The sequence below is a fragment of the Scomber japonicus genome, chromosome 2 (assembly GCF_027409825.1).
Source record: "Scomber japonicus isolate fScoJap1 chromosome 2, fScoJap1.pri, whole genome shotgun sequence".
Taxonomy (NCBI): domain Eukaryota; kingdom Metazoa; phylum Chordata; class Actinopteri; order Scombriformes; family Scombridae; genus Scomber; species Scomber japonicus.
Genome location: NC_070579.1, coordinates 25,540,285 through 25,556,165, shown reverse-complemented (window position 1 = coordinate 25,556,165; position 15,881 = coordinate 25,540,285). Strand labels below are relative to the sequence as shown.

At 40.7% G+C, this 15,881-nt stretch overlaps 3 protein-coding genes across 4 annotated transcripts in view; 1 reads left to right on the top strand and 2 right to left on the bottom strand.

Annotated features, from left to right (window-relative positions):
- The window catches only part of pkn1a (protein kinase N1a), a 49,362-nt gene extending 46,964 nt beyond the window's left edge, over positions 1 to 2,398 (bottom strand). The window contains exon 1 of the mRNA XM_053325457.1: positions 1,795 to 2,398. Within this exon, the coding sequence (XP_053181432.1) occupies positions 1,795 to 1,815 (21 nt within the window). The 5' untranslated portion in view covers positions 1,816 to 2,398. The remainder of the gene's footprint in view (positions 1 to 1,794) is intronic.
- A 3,161-nt stretch (positions 2,399 to 5,559) lies between these two features.
- On the top strand, positions 5,560 to 9,230 carry c2h19orf67 (chromosome 2 C19orf67 homolog). The gene is made up of 7 exons (XM_053326786.1): positions 5,560 to 5,695; positions 6,015 to 6,216; positions 6,300 to 6,441; positions 7,355 to 7,464; positions 7,687 to 7,905; positions 8,790 to 8,930; positions 9,104 to 9,230. The coding sequence occupies exons 1-7, from the start codon at positions 5,560 to 5,562 to the stop codon at positions 9,228 to 9,230; spliced, it is 1,077 nt and encodes a 358-aa protein (XP_053182761.1).
- A 602-nt stretch (positions 9,231 to 9,832) lies between these two features.
- Positions 9,833 to 15,881, bottom strand: part of prr36a (proline rich 36a) — a 33,784-nt gene continuing 27,735 nt past the window's right edge. For both annotated transcript variants that reach the window (XM_053325130.1, XM_053325139.1), the window contains exon 7: positions 9,833 to 14,218. In XM_053325130.1, the coding sequence (XP_053181105.1) occupies positions 13,128 to 14,218 (1,091 nt within the window). In that variant the 3' untranslated portion in view covers positions 9,833 to 13,127. The remainder of the gene's footprint in view (positions 14,219 to 15,881) is intronic.

Below are 15,881 nucleotides of genomic sequence, written 5' to 3'. Positions count from 1 at the left end.
CAGAAATGCACAAACAGCTGGCCATGGTCCTTTGTGATGTAAAATGGGGAAAAAGGCAAATATGGGTGAAACAGTTGATGGAAGAAAAGTAGGTAAACACGACCAGTTGGGTGTTTAGTCAGCACTTTGATGTCAAGGATTCATCACACACACACACACACACACACACACACACACACACACACACACACACACACACACACACACACACACACACACACACACACACACACACACACACACACACACACACACACACACACACACACACACACACACACACACAATAACAGGAACACTGTCATAAATGTGACATTTCAGCCAACTATTATTGCAAACAGCCACTTTTAATCTACATATTCTTAGTCAGCTGGCTGACTCCATGCTGTAGTTATCAAGACTATTGTTCCACTTCTGTATTTTCATGTGCACCTGTTCCTCACTTGGCTACTTCTAATATTCAAGTGTGAGTGGTTAACAATGTTAACTTGTCTTCTGTTTGACCGCTCACAATTCCTTCTTAATTGGGTGACACAAGCTTTCCTTAATTGCAAACAAGAGAGTACAACTGCAAAGTCACCTGCAGGAAAACACCAGCGCTTGTACCTCTGAGCTCTATACAACTCCACTCTTCCATGTCAGCTGATATGTGTCTCTTGCTTAGACGTAAATGTCAAACTACACTGGAACAATTGCTCCTTAAGTTCAGTGGTGTGCATTCAAAGTAAATGTTAAGTAGATGCTTTACTTAACAATGGCACTCTACTGTTTGTAACTTTTAACAGCAAAGCTAAGATCAATTAGCCTATTGTCTACATGCTACATCAGGAAATTGTGGGTGTTTTACTTCAGCACACAGCTATTGCCTGTAAAATGCACAGTAAGCAGTCTTCCTGCTTAATAATGCTCTCATGGGTGAGTAATGACTAATGGGAGATAGGAATGGTGTGTGTGACAAACACCACTATTGTGCCTCCCTGCATCTCCACACTAACACACAACATTTTGAGGGCTTGAACTCACTTTAAGACCCACATCACACTAGATAATATACAGTACAACACCAAGGTGACTGAGCTCTGCTGGAGCTCTCTGCACAAAACCAGAAGTGTCTCATCATACATTATTAACAGGATACAAACTATCCCATTCCAATTCAAGTGAGTGGTTGGTGGTTCCCAACAGTGGGGCCCACCAAACATCTCAGAGAAGCCATCTGGGAGGCCCTGAGAAAATCAGGAATATTTTACCCACTTAAAAAGCAGCCCTGTAAAGAAAAGTACCATCGTGCATTTTTTAATAGGTTTCAATCTCTACACTAAGGTCACATTCCTGCCACACAGTAATGGTAATTTAGAGCGTTAGATTTCAATTCAAACCTGTTCTCGAATTGGTTTATTAAAAATATGATGGTTAAGAAAAAAACATCACAGTTACATAAAAGTATAGCTGTATTTTTTTTTTGATTGTTCTCTCATTTTGGTGTTTGCTTGTTAAATACTGAGTCTTTCGAATCAAATCTGAGGAGGAACCACGACCAAGGCCATGTGATGAGAGGTCACCAGTACATACGGGTTCGTTTTAAGGGGTCACAAGCCCAAAAAAAGTAGGTAACTATGGTTTAAAGTGTTATTTTTGAAGAGGGTGTTTGGGCTTGGGAATTACTTAGCAATAGCCAAGGGGACCACGACCACCCATTACACTGTGCCAAGACAAATAGGTGCATAGCAGATAAAGACAAGTTAAATCATACAATGCGTGCAGAGTGTAGGACACCCAACATGATTGACTTACTTGAATAGAGTCGTTGGCCATCGTTATTGTCCCTGTTGCTCTGTTTTCAGCCAGTGCTGCTTCACAGACAACCTGTGCACATGTGGGGGTTAATCAACGTACTGTCGGTCCTCTTCAGCCAATAAAACACACTGATAATTGAAGAATGACTCCGGGTTGTTCGTCCTGTGAGTGTTGTCTCAACTTTACACAAACAAGTCTATTGACACAAAGGCAAAACAGTCAAGAGGTAATCCGCATTGTTGGCTTGCCTGGCCGCGCCTGAGCTGAACCTCCCTGTGCCTTTCAGCGCGTTTCACCGACGATAGCTTTCACTTCACACTGATAAAAATGCGTTCACGTTTTAAAAAAAAACACAATTAAAGACACGCCACTTAAAAAGAGCACCCAAAAAAAACTAGTGCCATTCAACAGCTAGCAAGGACCCCTTAAACCCCGCCAGCAGCAGCGGCACTCCGTCGTGTCCTGCTCATAAAGTCACATCCACAGAGGACATAAAACCAAAGAAAGAATCCACTTCTTCTCTTCTTTTCCTCCCGGTAACATCCGTGAAACATGAACACGCCTCAGTCTCTTGTCTGTTATCGCATGCCACACACACACTCACAAAAAAAAGCCGCCTGTCAGTCCTCCACAAGCCGCTCATACAGTCAAACCCAGCGGACAAAAGACACCGAGTCTGGCCGTGAAACACATTAAATATCCCGCTGAAGTCTCCACCCAGCAAACTACACGCACGTCGGTCCTGTTCGCGGTGGTACACGGGACTGCCACACACAGCATCTCATCATATTCACACAGAGGACACACATACACACCAGTTGTACACTAAAACCAAAGCGCGCTACCGATGCTCCAGCAATGCCGCCCGGGCATTCATTGGTCCAGTCAGGGCTGGGCGGCGGGGGCGCGCCCGGATGTAGCACGTGACCACTCACTCGCACTGTTACTCCTAATGAGGCAACTGTTGAACGTGCCAAGTAGTAATCAATTACTCTACACGTGTCACTGATGACTATTTTAAACCACTACCTTCAGAAATGCATTTGAGATAATATTACTACTACTATCTTTATCTTTATTTATTTATATAGCGCCAAATCACAACGAAAGTCATCTCAAGGCACTTTTACACATAGAGCAGGTCTTGACTGTACTCTACTTAAATTAAAGAGACATAACATTCCGACATGAGCAAGCACTTGGCGACAGTGGCAAGTCGCCACTTTCACAGGCTGAACCGGGCTCTAAGTGGGTTATCTGCCATCTGCCTTGACCGGTTGGGGTACAACTACTACTACTACTACTACTACTAGCTAGCCTACTACTACTAATAATAGCCTAATAATAACAATAATAATAATAATAATGATAATGATAATAATGACAATGATAATGATAGTACATTATTATTATACAACACTTTTCGGTATTCAAACACACCTTACATAAATTAATAGGATCATAGAAAACAACTCAACATTCAGACTCACTTTATTACAGTAATACAGCATACTAAATAATAATACATAATTAAAACTTTTTTAAAAGTTATTGTTATTATTCTATATCATTCCAAATGCTGACTTCTACATCATCTCATTGCTATTTAATCTTGAGAGCATAATCATAGCATGCTGTTTTTTTTTGTTTTTTTTTTTAGATTTCTTTTTGGGCTTGTTATGCCTTTATTCAGATGGTGTCTGGCAGAGAAGCAGACAGGAGACAGGGAGAGAGAGGGGAATGACCTGCAGCATAGGTCCCTGGCCGGATTCGAATAAGGGATGCTGCGATTATGTGGCATGTGCTCTAACCACTCCACCACCAGGGCGCTCAGTAGCACACTGTTTTAATGAGAAATGTCTGATAAAGATTTTAAATTGCAACAACGATTTATAATTCAGTCATAAACATCAAACAGTGATGATACTATGTTGTATTGCTCTGATATCTTAAAGTCTGATGTTCTACCTAATGCGATAGACATTTTTGTTTTATGTGCTATGGGAGAGTCTGAAGCCAAAATCTTTGTGTTAAGAGATTTGTAAAGTTTAACATTTAATCAGTCTTTTCGTGTCATTTCGGTCCTTGTGGTAATTTCCTAAATAATTCCCTGTTGTAAAAGGTACAGGTACAGAGCAGAGCTGAGTAAACAACTGAAACTGGGTTAACCCTGGCTCAAGTCCAAGTTTCAAGTCTAAAATCTCCTACATAGCTATTTTTGTCTACAGGTTATAAGATGAACAGCTGTATGCCCATCCTCCACAGCACAACTGAAATGGATCTCATTCAACAGAAACTGTAACACTGTTCTGTCATAAGCTACTTTTGGGGACCCATTTCAGACTTAAGACCAGTTGTGTGACTGGGGATGGTTAGTCCAACTGGGGACAATGCTTTTGTCCCCAATTGGACAAGCCATCCCATTGGCATTGATTTTGGATCAGTGGTTCAGGTTGGGTTTGTGTTAGGCAAGTAGTGGTGATTGTTAGGGTAAATTTCCATGAGTCTATGTAAGTCTACATAATGTCCTCATAAGTGACCATGGCCTGATATAAGTGTGTGTGTGTGTGTGTGTGTGTGTGTGTGTGTGTGTGTGTGTGTGTGTGTGTGTGTGTGTGTGTTATAGTGTCTTTATGTGTTATTGTGTGGGGGAGAGAAATAAAAGAAGAGTGTCAGAGAGAGAAAACCTCATTAGAGGGTTAGGTGATGCTATGGTGGTGCGAGTGGGTGTCTTTTTTACATTTGATAGAGAAATTGAACTGGACCACATTTGCATAACTGATTTGCATGATGAAAATTTGCTGGCAGAAAGATAAGAAGGAAGCAGTGAGCAACCCCTGACGCTCCAAAATGAAAATCACAGGTGAAAATGAAATATAAAAAAACGCTCAGTCATTTACAGTCAGCAAGGAGTATGACTCATGTTAGGGAGGATATGAACAAGGGAGCTCATATGGTGTGCAGACTTTTCTCTTTTGGATATGAGATAAACAAATGTTTAAGACATACATTCTTCTTCAAATGTATTATTGTAAGGTGTACATGGCAGGTGTTACATACTGTTAAGAGCAAGCTTAGGCCCAACGTACATCATTAGCCTAACTTTGGCAAAGACTTTATTTAATAAAGTTGTACTTTTTTCCCTGCTAACACTGGTTTTTGGGGGGATTTTTGTTGCTATTTTAGTCAAACATGTATGTTCTTTTTGTTGGGAAGTAAAAACTTCAAACCAGCTGCGACCTTTGACCTTTTCACAGCAGAAACCGTCACAGGGACCATTGGCGATATTTTTTTCCTAGGTTGGCGATAATCATGACCCGCCCTTCTCTGCCTCTGATGACTTCACCCAACCAATACAACCAACGAGGGCAGCGAGTCATAGCCAATCAGATGCAGAGTAGGGTTGGTCAGTACTTCGCCATCCTAGGAATCAAATTGCCGGACCATTGACGACGAAGAGAAAGTACGTAGTTTTAGCGTACGGCTACCAGCTAACGATAAAGCTATTAGCGTTAACTTGATAAATAACCACTGTAATGAGTGGTTACACATTTAATTGTCTTTTAGATAGATTCAGTTATTAGCCATAGTAGCAGTTGTCTCTTTGTAAAGGTTTTTGGTGTTATGCTAACAGGCTAACATTGACGTTAATAAGCAAGACATAAACAGTTAATGGCAGGTCCAAAGTAACCCTTGAAGGAGGCGTTTTCTCCCGCAACAATTTTTCACAGGATAAAAAAAAAACGTATTTAAACAGAAGGCATGGCAGATACTGAAGTTCAGGTTGAGGTCCAGCTCACCGCAGACTCACCGCCAGGACACCCGGTGCTACAGGAGGACGCGGGCGGTGAGAGGGAGTCACTCAGCCCGGACAGCCCTCCAAACACCGGGCATGGAGGTTCATTAACATGTCTTACTACAACTGACCAAAACATGCATGTCTAATTTATAGACATGCATGTTGCTCAATTTCTTCCATATACTTTTAAGGAGTCGAAACAGCCGAAATGGCCATGATGTACCCAGAGAATAATTTAGGTTAAATAGGTTTAACATCAATTTGGAGGGATTGTTTTTTCAATCAAATCAATCGTCATTTGTATAACACATTTCATACACTGGTAATACATACAAAGCAAACAAACTGAGTTGAGCAAAAAAGCAAAATAACCCCTGTTAATGTTTTAATAGCCAAATATTACTAATTTATCTCCCAGAGGTGGAGGAGCCACTAGCATTGTTGGCTGGCGTTGCTCTGGCGCCATGGTGTGGTGATGTCGAGGTGGCCTGCAGCTGTGACTGTGAGGACCGCAGCTGCCTGGAGGTCAGACTGATGGAGAGGAACCTGCAGTCAATGCAGCAGCAGTTCCAGTTGCTCATGAGTGAAGTTGATGACTTGAACAACTGTCTTGTCAATGGGTAGGGTTGTTGGCTTGACACAGTGCATTGATTTTACCTGGGTTTTCCTCTTTTTTAAGATTTTCTTTTGTGATTTCTGGCAGGCTGGGTCATCAAGACAGAGGGGCTCTTGCTGCCGCAGTCCCAAGCTTCCTGCACACCTGTCAGTGTTACTTTAACCAGCTGGAATCAGCTCGGAGAACCATTCCCCAACACACCCCACTACCCTTTGACATCTACCCAAAGGTACAATTTTTGATGGTTGGTTCACCCAAATGACTAAAATACACATTTTTGTTATTTTCATGTCACATATCCAAGCCAACAGTTTTGGTTTTATTTGGTCAGGTTTTAAAACTAAGATTGAAACTAGTTTCTATTTAAAAAAAATCTGTTGACATTGAGTTCTGTGGACTATGCGACAGAGATGTTGCACCTGAATTTATTAAATTAAATATATTAATTTTTCAATGCTCCCTTCACCCCACACAAAGTTATTCCTGTGACCTCTATTCAATAAGTTTAGTAGCAGAATCTGGAGAAAATAACCCAACATTGCTGGCTTGTTACCACAAGGCGTACGTGAGGAAACATATGTATAAACAAGCTGCAGCTTTTATGTCATGTGGTTGTTAAATGAGTGCCTTAAATAAATAATTCCCAGGCTTTGGTGTAACACTTTTACATTTTCTAAAAAATATTAAAAAGTTACTTAATGTAAAGCAGTAGGTATTCCTGAAGGATCATGTGTATATGATAGTTTTGTTGTGATTAACTGTGTGTGAATTTTCTGATGACTGATAATATAGACACATCCCGTATTTTATTTTTGTTTTCTTGCTAGCAACATTTCTAAAATATTATTTTACTACTAATGCCCACATTTCACTGAAAACAAAGTCTCCCAATTTCTCTTTAAAGTTGTTGTATTGCATTCTGGGTATTGAGAAACTGTGTTTTGGTTCATTGCTTTAACAATAAATCTCCAGTACAATATACTTGACAGACACAGGAAGTGAATTTGACTGTGTGCCAGTTGTTTAGTTTAAGTTGTCTATCTGTCACTGAATGAGATGCTCATTTGTGTTGGGTGTGAAAACATGGTGGTTTAACTGCTACAAGTTGACTTTTAACATCTACACTGTGTGTGTTTGTGTAGCGTGTGCAGCTGTTAGACCTCTCTCAGCAGCTGTGTGACAGTCTGGAGCAGTTGGTGTTGACCTATGCCAGCTACAATCTCCTCTGTTTGGATGAGACTGAACCTAACAGGTACACACACACACACACACATACACATACACATACACACTTTTTTTGAAATTGTCAGCAGCATACATTTAATATCAGTTTTCTGTCTTCAACTTTCAATATGTTCTTCTAATTTTCTTTCTACTTCCTGAAACATCTGATTTTTCCTGCTATAACAAGCTAATTTTTCAATCAATCCAATTTCTCCATATTTGTCTAACACCCTCCTGTCTGCTTTCCCAGCATTTCTCACTTCTGCATTGGTCGGAGTCAGTTCGGCCGACTGAGGCTGACCACGTTCCGCTACTGTAAGCCAACACCCTACCTGGCCCAGGTCAATACTGGACTGTACAAACGCATGCGCTGGAACGTGGAGAGACTCCAAGATGAGCAGCAGACAGATGAAGAGCAGTGTGGAGAGAACGAGGAGAGAGACGGAAAAGCAGTTGGAGACACAGAGTAGTGAGTCTGGATATCTCCACCTGCTCAGTCAATTAGCTCTTCTGTCATCAACATCAGGTTCCACATGTATAAAACTGTAGATTCAACACTAAAACTGTGTGTATGCACAAAGTGAGAAATATCCACACACATTGTTTTCATCAAGTTTATAAAGCTGTGTATACCAATGGTTCAGTTTTATACATCTCAATCATTGTCAAACTAGGCACATGTGCACAAGCCTTGTTTCCACTCCCACAATTAATCATAAAAGGATGAAGACGCCCTGAACCAGCTGTTTTCATATCAACATGCCTGCTCCACCTGTCTGTACACCTGTCAATGGATCAAACTGGAAATAAAAAGTGCTGTTTGACAGATTTGTGCTGCACAGGCCATGTTCTCCAACAGCAGAGCAGCTGTGATTATGCAGGGCTGTGCAGCTTTTTATAGCATCCATATTGTTGAATCATTACACAGACTTCAAACCATCATCAGCAGTGATATGTCATAAATGTAATTAATAATTAGTTTGTAGGTCTCATATCTAAAGTGACCTTACAAGGTGTGTCACAATTAAAGATAAAAGAAAAAGTCAGAATTTAAAAAATAAATTACTCAAAAGTAATTAGTGTTACCTTAATAAATGCATTTTACAAAACTCTGTGTAAATGCACCAGTTTACTCAAAGATATCTATAACCTTATATTTTATCTCCACCTCGTCACATCACCCTCAGATCCCTTTAGAAAAACCCTACACCTGGTCGGAAGAGTGTTTGAGGTGTGCATCACCCTATAAATACCAGTTATCATTCAGGAACTGGTGTATGCAGGGTTTTTGTGCATATGTATTGTGTATGCATGTGGCTGCTGGTCTCACTGCTGTGTTTGTCCTCCTTTCAGTTACTTCCTGTGCTACGAAGAAATTCCCAACATATGCGCAGATGCTAACAGGAATTGCCAAAGTAACATTGTGAGGACGTGGTCCATTGGTCAGTGGGTGCAGGTGAAGCCTGACCCTGACACACAGGACATCTATGACTGGTATGCTTATTTTCATCTCTACACTCATTTCTCTTGTTACCTAAAGATATTTTTCAATGCTCAGTGCTCTCTGGAGAATGACATGACTGCAAATGATGACGTCTAAGTGTTAAATAGTGCAACACTATTCAGCCACTGACTTTTATCAGTGTGTTTGCATGTGTTTGTTTCAGGATCACGTGTGAGGTTCCTCAGGCCAACTACCACAGGGTGTTGTTTCTGGGCAGCGATGAGCCATCCTGCTGCAGAGCGACAGAGTTCTTGCAGCAGCTGCTGATGTCATGGCAGACAACAGAATGATGCTACACCCTGCAGGAGAACATGTGTTTGTACATACAGGACATACAGTATATGGCAGGTTTTAAAGGTTCTTAGAAGGATACAGAGCATGATGAAAAATTATCTGGACTCTCAAGCTGGGTCCACTTATTTTGAGAATATGTGTCAAGTTGATATGAAGATTGTAAAAAATATGTTGTAAGGTTAAATATTTGGTTTCAAATGTGTCTGGCACTTTGGATCAAGAACACACAAGGGATAATCAAAAAACACACATTACTGTAAACATATGACACTGCCAGCCAGAGTGACTTACTGCTTTTATGATCCACTGGTTCAAACTGGGTGTTTCTCACAACTTTAAACTCTGACCAGTTGATATGTTCTAAAATACAGTTGTATTGTCAGTCAAGTTTTGTAAAAAATAATGTTATGTTGTTCACTGTGATGTTTGCTGCACATTTTGTATGTGCCAAATATTACTAACTTACTGTGTTTGATGTTGTACATTTTATAAGCTTTGAAAGCGTTTGCCAGTATTTTTACAATTCTATAAGTTTCCATATTTAAAAATTTTTTTCTCTTGTAAAGAAGTCAACAAGCATTATTAAAAAAAAACATTTTATTTACATGAAACATCGCATTTGAATAATTACACACAATCACAGATTTCTGTCTTTCCAGAAAGTCAAAGAAAACAAGGAAAACTTTATAACAAGCTGCCATGATTTGGGCTCCACAAGACAGATCACCCAATTTTACTTCATTTTAACGGGTTCATCAAACCATTTAAATTAGAACTTACAGGCCTCAGTTCATTCTCAATAAATTAAAATCCAAAACGAAAGATTATCAAACCATTTTGAGCCTAAATGAAATATGTTCACTCAGCCTACTGTGTTCAGGTTGACCTTGTAACCATTCAGCCCATTGGCTATGTTGAGTGGACATTAAGAAAGGCAATTTACTAATAACGAAAGAATAATATCTACCATTTACACCCAACATCCTTCATTCTCTATTGCAATAAAAATGTATATATGACTCTTAAAGGTCTACTATACTTCTAAAATCTCTAAAGTACAAAATGTAAGTGGGGTTTCCCTTCATTACAGTGAGCAGTCTTCTTAAACAATAGAAACAGAAATGCTTACAAAAACTACAGACACAATGTTTAAGACAGCAAGTTTTAAAAGTCCAGCTTTGTCAAAAAATACAGTGAGCATTATGTGTCAACACCTGCTACACAGAGGCAGTGGACAAACTCACCAACACTGGTGAAGGGAATTTTTTTTTCCTGCTGGATCAGTAGTGTGAAAAATCAGATATCTGTCGCAAGTATCAGTTAAGCTCCTCTGTTTCTGCTTTTAATTAAGTTTATTCGACACAAATGGACATGAGAGGAAATACACATCTATTGCCCTTTTTCTTTCTTTTTTTTAAATCTCTGTCCCCTTCCATTAGATATAAGAGGTGTGAGAAATCACCAAATTTGGCCTAAAAGACTCCCTTTGTCTTCAGACCTGTGACATCATAAAGTGAAGCTCAAAATGACAGCCTTAAATAACACTAACTGACAAACGCACCTTATCCACACAACAGGCCAACATCCACAGATATGAACACTTAAAACTAGCGGGACAGACACTCACACACACACACACACACTTTCGTACCGCAGCTCATCACAGTTTCAACAATACTACACAGTAAAAACCCATTAGATCCTGATATTCCCGCTTTGCCTCCCTTTTAATAATCCTCCTTATTCTCATATCACACAATAAAGTGTTCACAGCAGTATCGGGTCAAACCCAGAGTTAGTCATGGACCAGTCACTGTGAACTTAAAGGCCGTCGTCTTATCTGTAGTCTAGGTGACTGAAGTGACATCATCTAAAATGTGAGCATGAGGACCTCAGCAACACGACACCCATGAATCGGTTAATGTGGGGCTACAGAGCAGTGACGTCTACCGTTCCTGCAAAAACTAATCATCAGCAGTATTTAATCACTAAAAAATCTCATCTGTTGACACAATTATGTACATAAAACTAAAACCTCATCAGTGTTTCAAACGTTTACACATCATACTGACCTTTGGCAAGAAATCACAAATCCAAAAACAGCTCAGAGATCAAAACGGGATGATTCTCTTCCAACTCTAACAATAAAAACATTTCTAGACCTCAATAATCACCAAATTTGAATTGAGACAAATTTCATGTGTGAGCAACTTAAGAACTTTTAACAAAGTGCAACCTTATCAAGATCTTCACTATTCAATAGCTAGACATCTCCTCCAGTGTTTTCTCACATCAAAAATAAGGTGATAAAGGACACATGTCGACAAGTACAAACAGTTATGGACTCAAATAAAAAGGAGCTACAGGTGAGGAACACAAAAAAAAATCAAACCATGTCCTTCAGTTTACACCTTGGCACCATCGGCGTGTTTGTGTGCGTGCATGTATGTATGTATGCATGTGGTCACCCATGGCACAGAGATTTGGCATGAAGAAAAGTTCCACCCTGTTAGTCAGTAGCAGTGACGTATCGTGGGATTGTGTTATATAGTTTCCGTGTTTGAGTTTGGAGGGTGAAATGTAATATACTTTGTGTTTGAGGGTGTGAGGTAAGAGAGGTGCTGAGTTTCAGTTTGGTGTCATGTTATGTTTGTCTTCTCTGGTTTCTGGGTGGCAGAGACCCAGGACTTTCTTGACCTGAGAAGAGACTCAGAAGGTAAGGGACACAACCACCATTGAGGACACCTACATTATACATTGTCTGAATTTTCTTTTCATGTTTGAGGGCTTTTAGCAACCTGCGTAATTATTTTGGTTCTAATACATTTCGACTTAATTGCCTCCATGTCAAATTTATGACAAAAATAAATCAATAAAGAAGTAGAGCTGCATAACACTATTGATTTTAAACCTTACTTTAGGAAATATGTGCATGTTTTGACCCTTCAAAATAAAAGTTCTGCCTTCATAAAGATTCCCAATTTAAGGCAGTAAATATTTGATCAAAGAATTCCGACCAAACATATTTAACACATTTTTGCTTGGTGCTCAGAAATATAAATTTTATGACGTTGAATCTCTCCAGAATTTTAATAGCAGTGTTTAGATTTTAACAGTTTTCATGTTGGAGAAAGAACTCGTCATCTCAGAATTTCTTAAGTACTGGTTAAGGACGTGCTCTTAAGTTACAATGTCGGCCTGCTTTACTTCCTGTATTTCCTTAGAACTGACTGCAACCGTAAGCTTTAACCTCATCTTTCAGCTTTCTAGATAATCCTGACCATTTACTCTATTTATATTACCTGGGAGTGGATGCTACCTTCGAGTCTAATTCAGGACAAGAAAGAGTCTTACCTTTTTGCATCACTAAACAGAGAAACTGCTAAATAAACTTAAACATTGTAAGCACCATCAGGCATTGTGTGTTGTATGTGCTTGTTTATACAGTACAGTTAGAAATCTGTCTTATTAGTGAATCTACAGCACCACATGTTTATGGGTCTATTTAAAGGACTGGGCAGGAAATTGATATTATTGATATCATTGTGGACTGAAGTATTTTGTATAACACTACAATCACAATCTCTTTCAGACGGTGATACTCATCAGTTAGACGATGTACTTGAACAGATGCAGTGACGTATATCAGTATTGGAAGAATTTCTTTTGATTATTGCATTTCTTCATCACACTGCTCCGCCCATATCTTCACTTCAGTCCGTGCGGCTGTTCTCTGAAAGTAAATATTAAGTTGTATATAGAAAACAGGGCAGTAAATGTGAGCTGCTCTGCATTAATATCTACATTATATGTGTATGTGTGCTTCTTCTAGTCATTAATGTGTGTGTGTGTGTGTGTGTACAGATCTGTTATTTAATGTGTGTGACTCCCCCTCAGTGATGCGTCTCCAGCTCCACCACTGTCCACTCTCCCTGCGGGGCACTCCCAGTGGCTTCTGGGGAGAAACTACTGACAGAGGTGACAGTGGCAGAGGGAGGCGTGAGCGGAGGCAGCAAGCTAGGCCACAGGCTGCTCTCCAGGGGGCTCAGTGTGCCTCCTGCGCCCCCTGGCAGCAGCAGCAGGGAGGAGCAGCCGTCTCCATTCAGCAGCAAGGTCTGATTGATGAGCTGCTGCACTATGTCCACCTTCTTCCCCCAATCCAGGTCTAGGGGTGGAGGTCGCTCAGGAGACTCTGGAGGAGAGGAGCTGTCTCCGTCCTGGGAGAGATTGCTGGGTGTGTGAGGGGAGTCTGGGTGAGGAGGGGGGGTCTCGTTGGACGGTGAAGAGTCTTGATGTTCCTCTACATCTGATGCCACCCTTTCACAGTTATCTTCTATCTCCTGATCTGATGTCTCTTGCCTGGGCTCCTTCTTCTTTTTCATGGGCTTGAGCTCCTTTATCCCCTCGTCTTCACAACCAGCCTCTTCATCACTGTTCTCCAGAGCTTCATAGATGGTGCAGAGACCAGAGGAAGGGGACAGCAGCACCGTTTGACCTTTATTAGACTGTTGTAGCTCTTGTTGCCACTGCATGATTTGCTGTCTTTGCTTCAGCTCCTCTTGTTGCTGCTGCAGCTGCATCTCAAGGTCTCTCCTCTGCTTTTCCTCTTCTTTCTTCATTGCCTCTGCCTGCTCTCTCATCTTCCTCTCTTCCTCTTCTTTATTCCTCTTTATTTCCTCTTCAGCCTCCTCTTTCTTCCTCCTCTGCTCCTCCTCCTCCCTCGTCTTCCTCTCCTGCTCCACCTCCTCCAGCGGTCTGCTCTGCTGCTCCCTGCGTTGCTGCATCTCTAGCAGCTGCCTCTGGTGTTGCTCCAGCCTGCGGAGCTGGGGGCTGAGCGCATGCTGCCCAGCGTTCCTGGGCGGGAGGTCGGCACAGGTCAGCCTCGGGGGGGCGACTGCAGCGGTGATAGGTTTGACGATGTCGCAGTAGGTTCTGGAGTGTGCAGAATGATCACGGCGGTGAGGATGCGGTAGTGCAGTGAAGCCTGTATGTGAGAGGAAGCGGGAAGGAAGATTACAGTAGCGTGATGTTATAAAACAGGTCACAGGCAGCAGGACAGTGACAGCAGTGCAGTGTGAGTACAAGCAGAAAGGGTGTAGAGGAAACGGGGGGAGGCCTTCAGAGGCTCATACTTGCTGAAGGAATAGTGGAAGCATTGTAAGGCCAAGCCCAAAGGTCTGCCAGTAGCCTACAGCACCAGACTGACCAGCAATTATTTGTATTTTTTCTCTTTGAACAAATGACAGTGGGACATTGTTTGCAAGCTGTGCAGCAGTGACAGAAACAGTCTGCTAAGTATTTGAAGGGGTGGAGCCAGGGCATATAAAACAGGGAACACAAAAGAAAATAGTGACCCAAGGTGAGGTGACTGGGGGTGGTAGACGGGGCAAGGCCTGGGAAAATTGAGCAGAGAGCAACTATGCATACTTAATGTGATTTTTTTTCCCTTCTATATTTAACATTTTAAAAATGACACCCAGAAAAAGAAAGGTTTTTGTGTGCAAAAACAAGCAGCCAACTTCCTGTATATGCAATCACTATCAACTATGGTGACACATAAAAACAACCACAGAAAAGCTTATTGCCAGCTCAAACAGTCATCACCCGTGAATGGAGTTTATAGTTAGTCAACCAGTGATACATGCAAAAGCTCTCCATGCATTTATAGACATTCAGCATCACAAGAGAACTAAAATGATAGCTTGGCTTTAGAAGGAATGAAAGTTGAGGCTAGACATCATTCTTACCCAAGAAAATTAAAATAAGTTCATATATTTTCAAGTCTGTCCTAAAACAGGCAGGCATCCATATGAATATTGACACTTTCTTCTTGCTGTAATCGATGCTCCTGTTCATACTGACTATTAAGAGATCCTTTCATAATGCACTTACACTGTAAGTGAAAATGCAGTTCTTCCTCTGTCCAAAAATGTACTTTATTTGAAGATCAAATGAAGATTCAGCCATACAAATGAGTCAAATAAGATCAACATCTTTCAAAATTAGTCTATTCAAGTTACTGTCTGTCTTTAAACTATACTTCCACTGCAAATGCACAGGAAAACTGTGTCTATCCCACCGAGACAAAAACAGGACTTTTGTACTAAAAAGACTAACTAACTGGAAGATATCAACTTTATTTGATTAACTCTGACAGGTGAAGCCTCATGTTAACTTTTAAATACATTTCTGTATTTTGGATAACTGGAATAGGAGAAAATGTCAGTGAGTAAAAACAGTTTCATTGTTCATTTGGTCACCTTACTATTGTTTTAATAAAAACTGAATTGTGAGCTTACCCTAGGCTAGATTATCCTAACCTAAATCACTGAAGTCCTAGAGCCAAGCTATTAGGCTGACCCTGAACAAACCAATCTAAAGTAATGAGATGAAAGTCAAGTCATTGTACATCAGTGACATGCATAAGCTCAGTAAACATTAATGCAGTGCTGTAGAAATGGTGCAGCAGGAATGCTTAAAAAAAAGGCAGTAGATAAGAGCTAAAACAGAAACACACCCACAGTGAACTGGAGAGAAATTAAAGTAGCAGCAGAATAAGAAGGGTCAGGTCCTTCTTGAGGCAGGAAGATGACATGTCAAACTTCTTTGTAGCTCGAGTCACTGAAGTTCGATCCATGGATGAGAAG

What these genes read in the sequence shown, in the direction of transcription:
- c2h19orf67 (XM_053326786.1), top strand. Translation starts at nt 5,560, where the DNA reads ATGGCAGATACTGAAGTTCAGGTTGAGGTCCAGCTCACCGCAGACTCA. An exon ending in TCCAAACACCGGGCATGGAG is followed by an intron (nt 5,696 to 6,014) that starts GTTCATTAACAT and finishes TTTATCTCCCAG; the next exon opens with AGGTGGAGGAGCCACTAGCA. An exon ending in AACAACTGTCTTGTCAATGG is followed by an intron (nt 6,217 to 6,299) that starts GTAGGGTTGTTG and finishes GATTTCTGGCAG; the next exon opens with GCTGGGTCATCAAGACAGAG.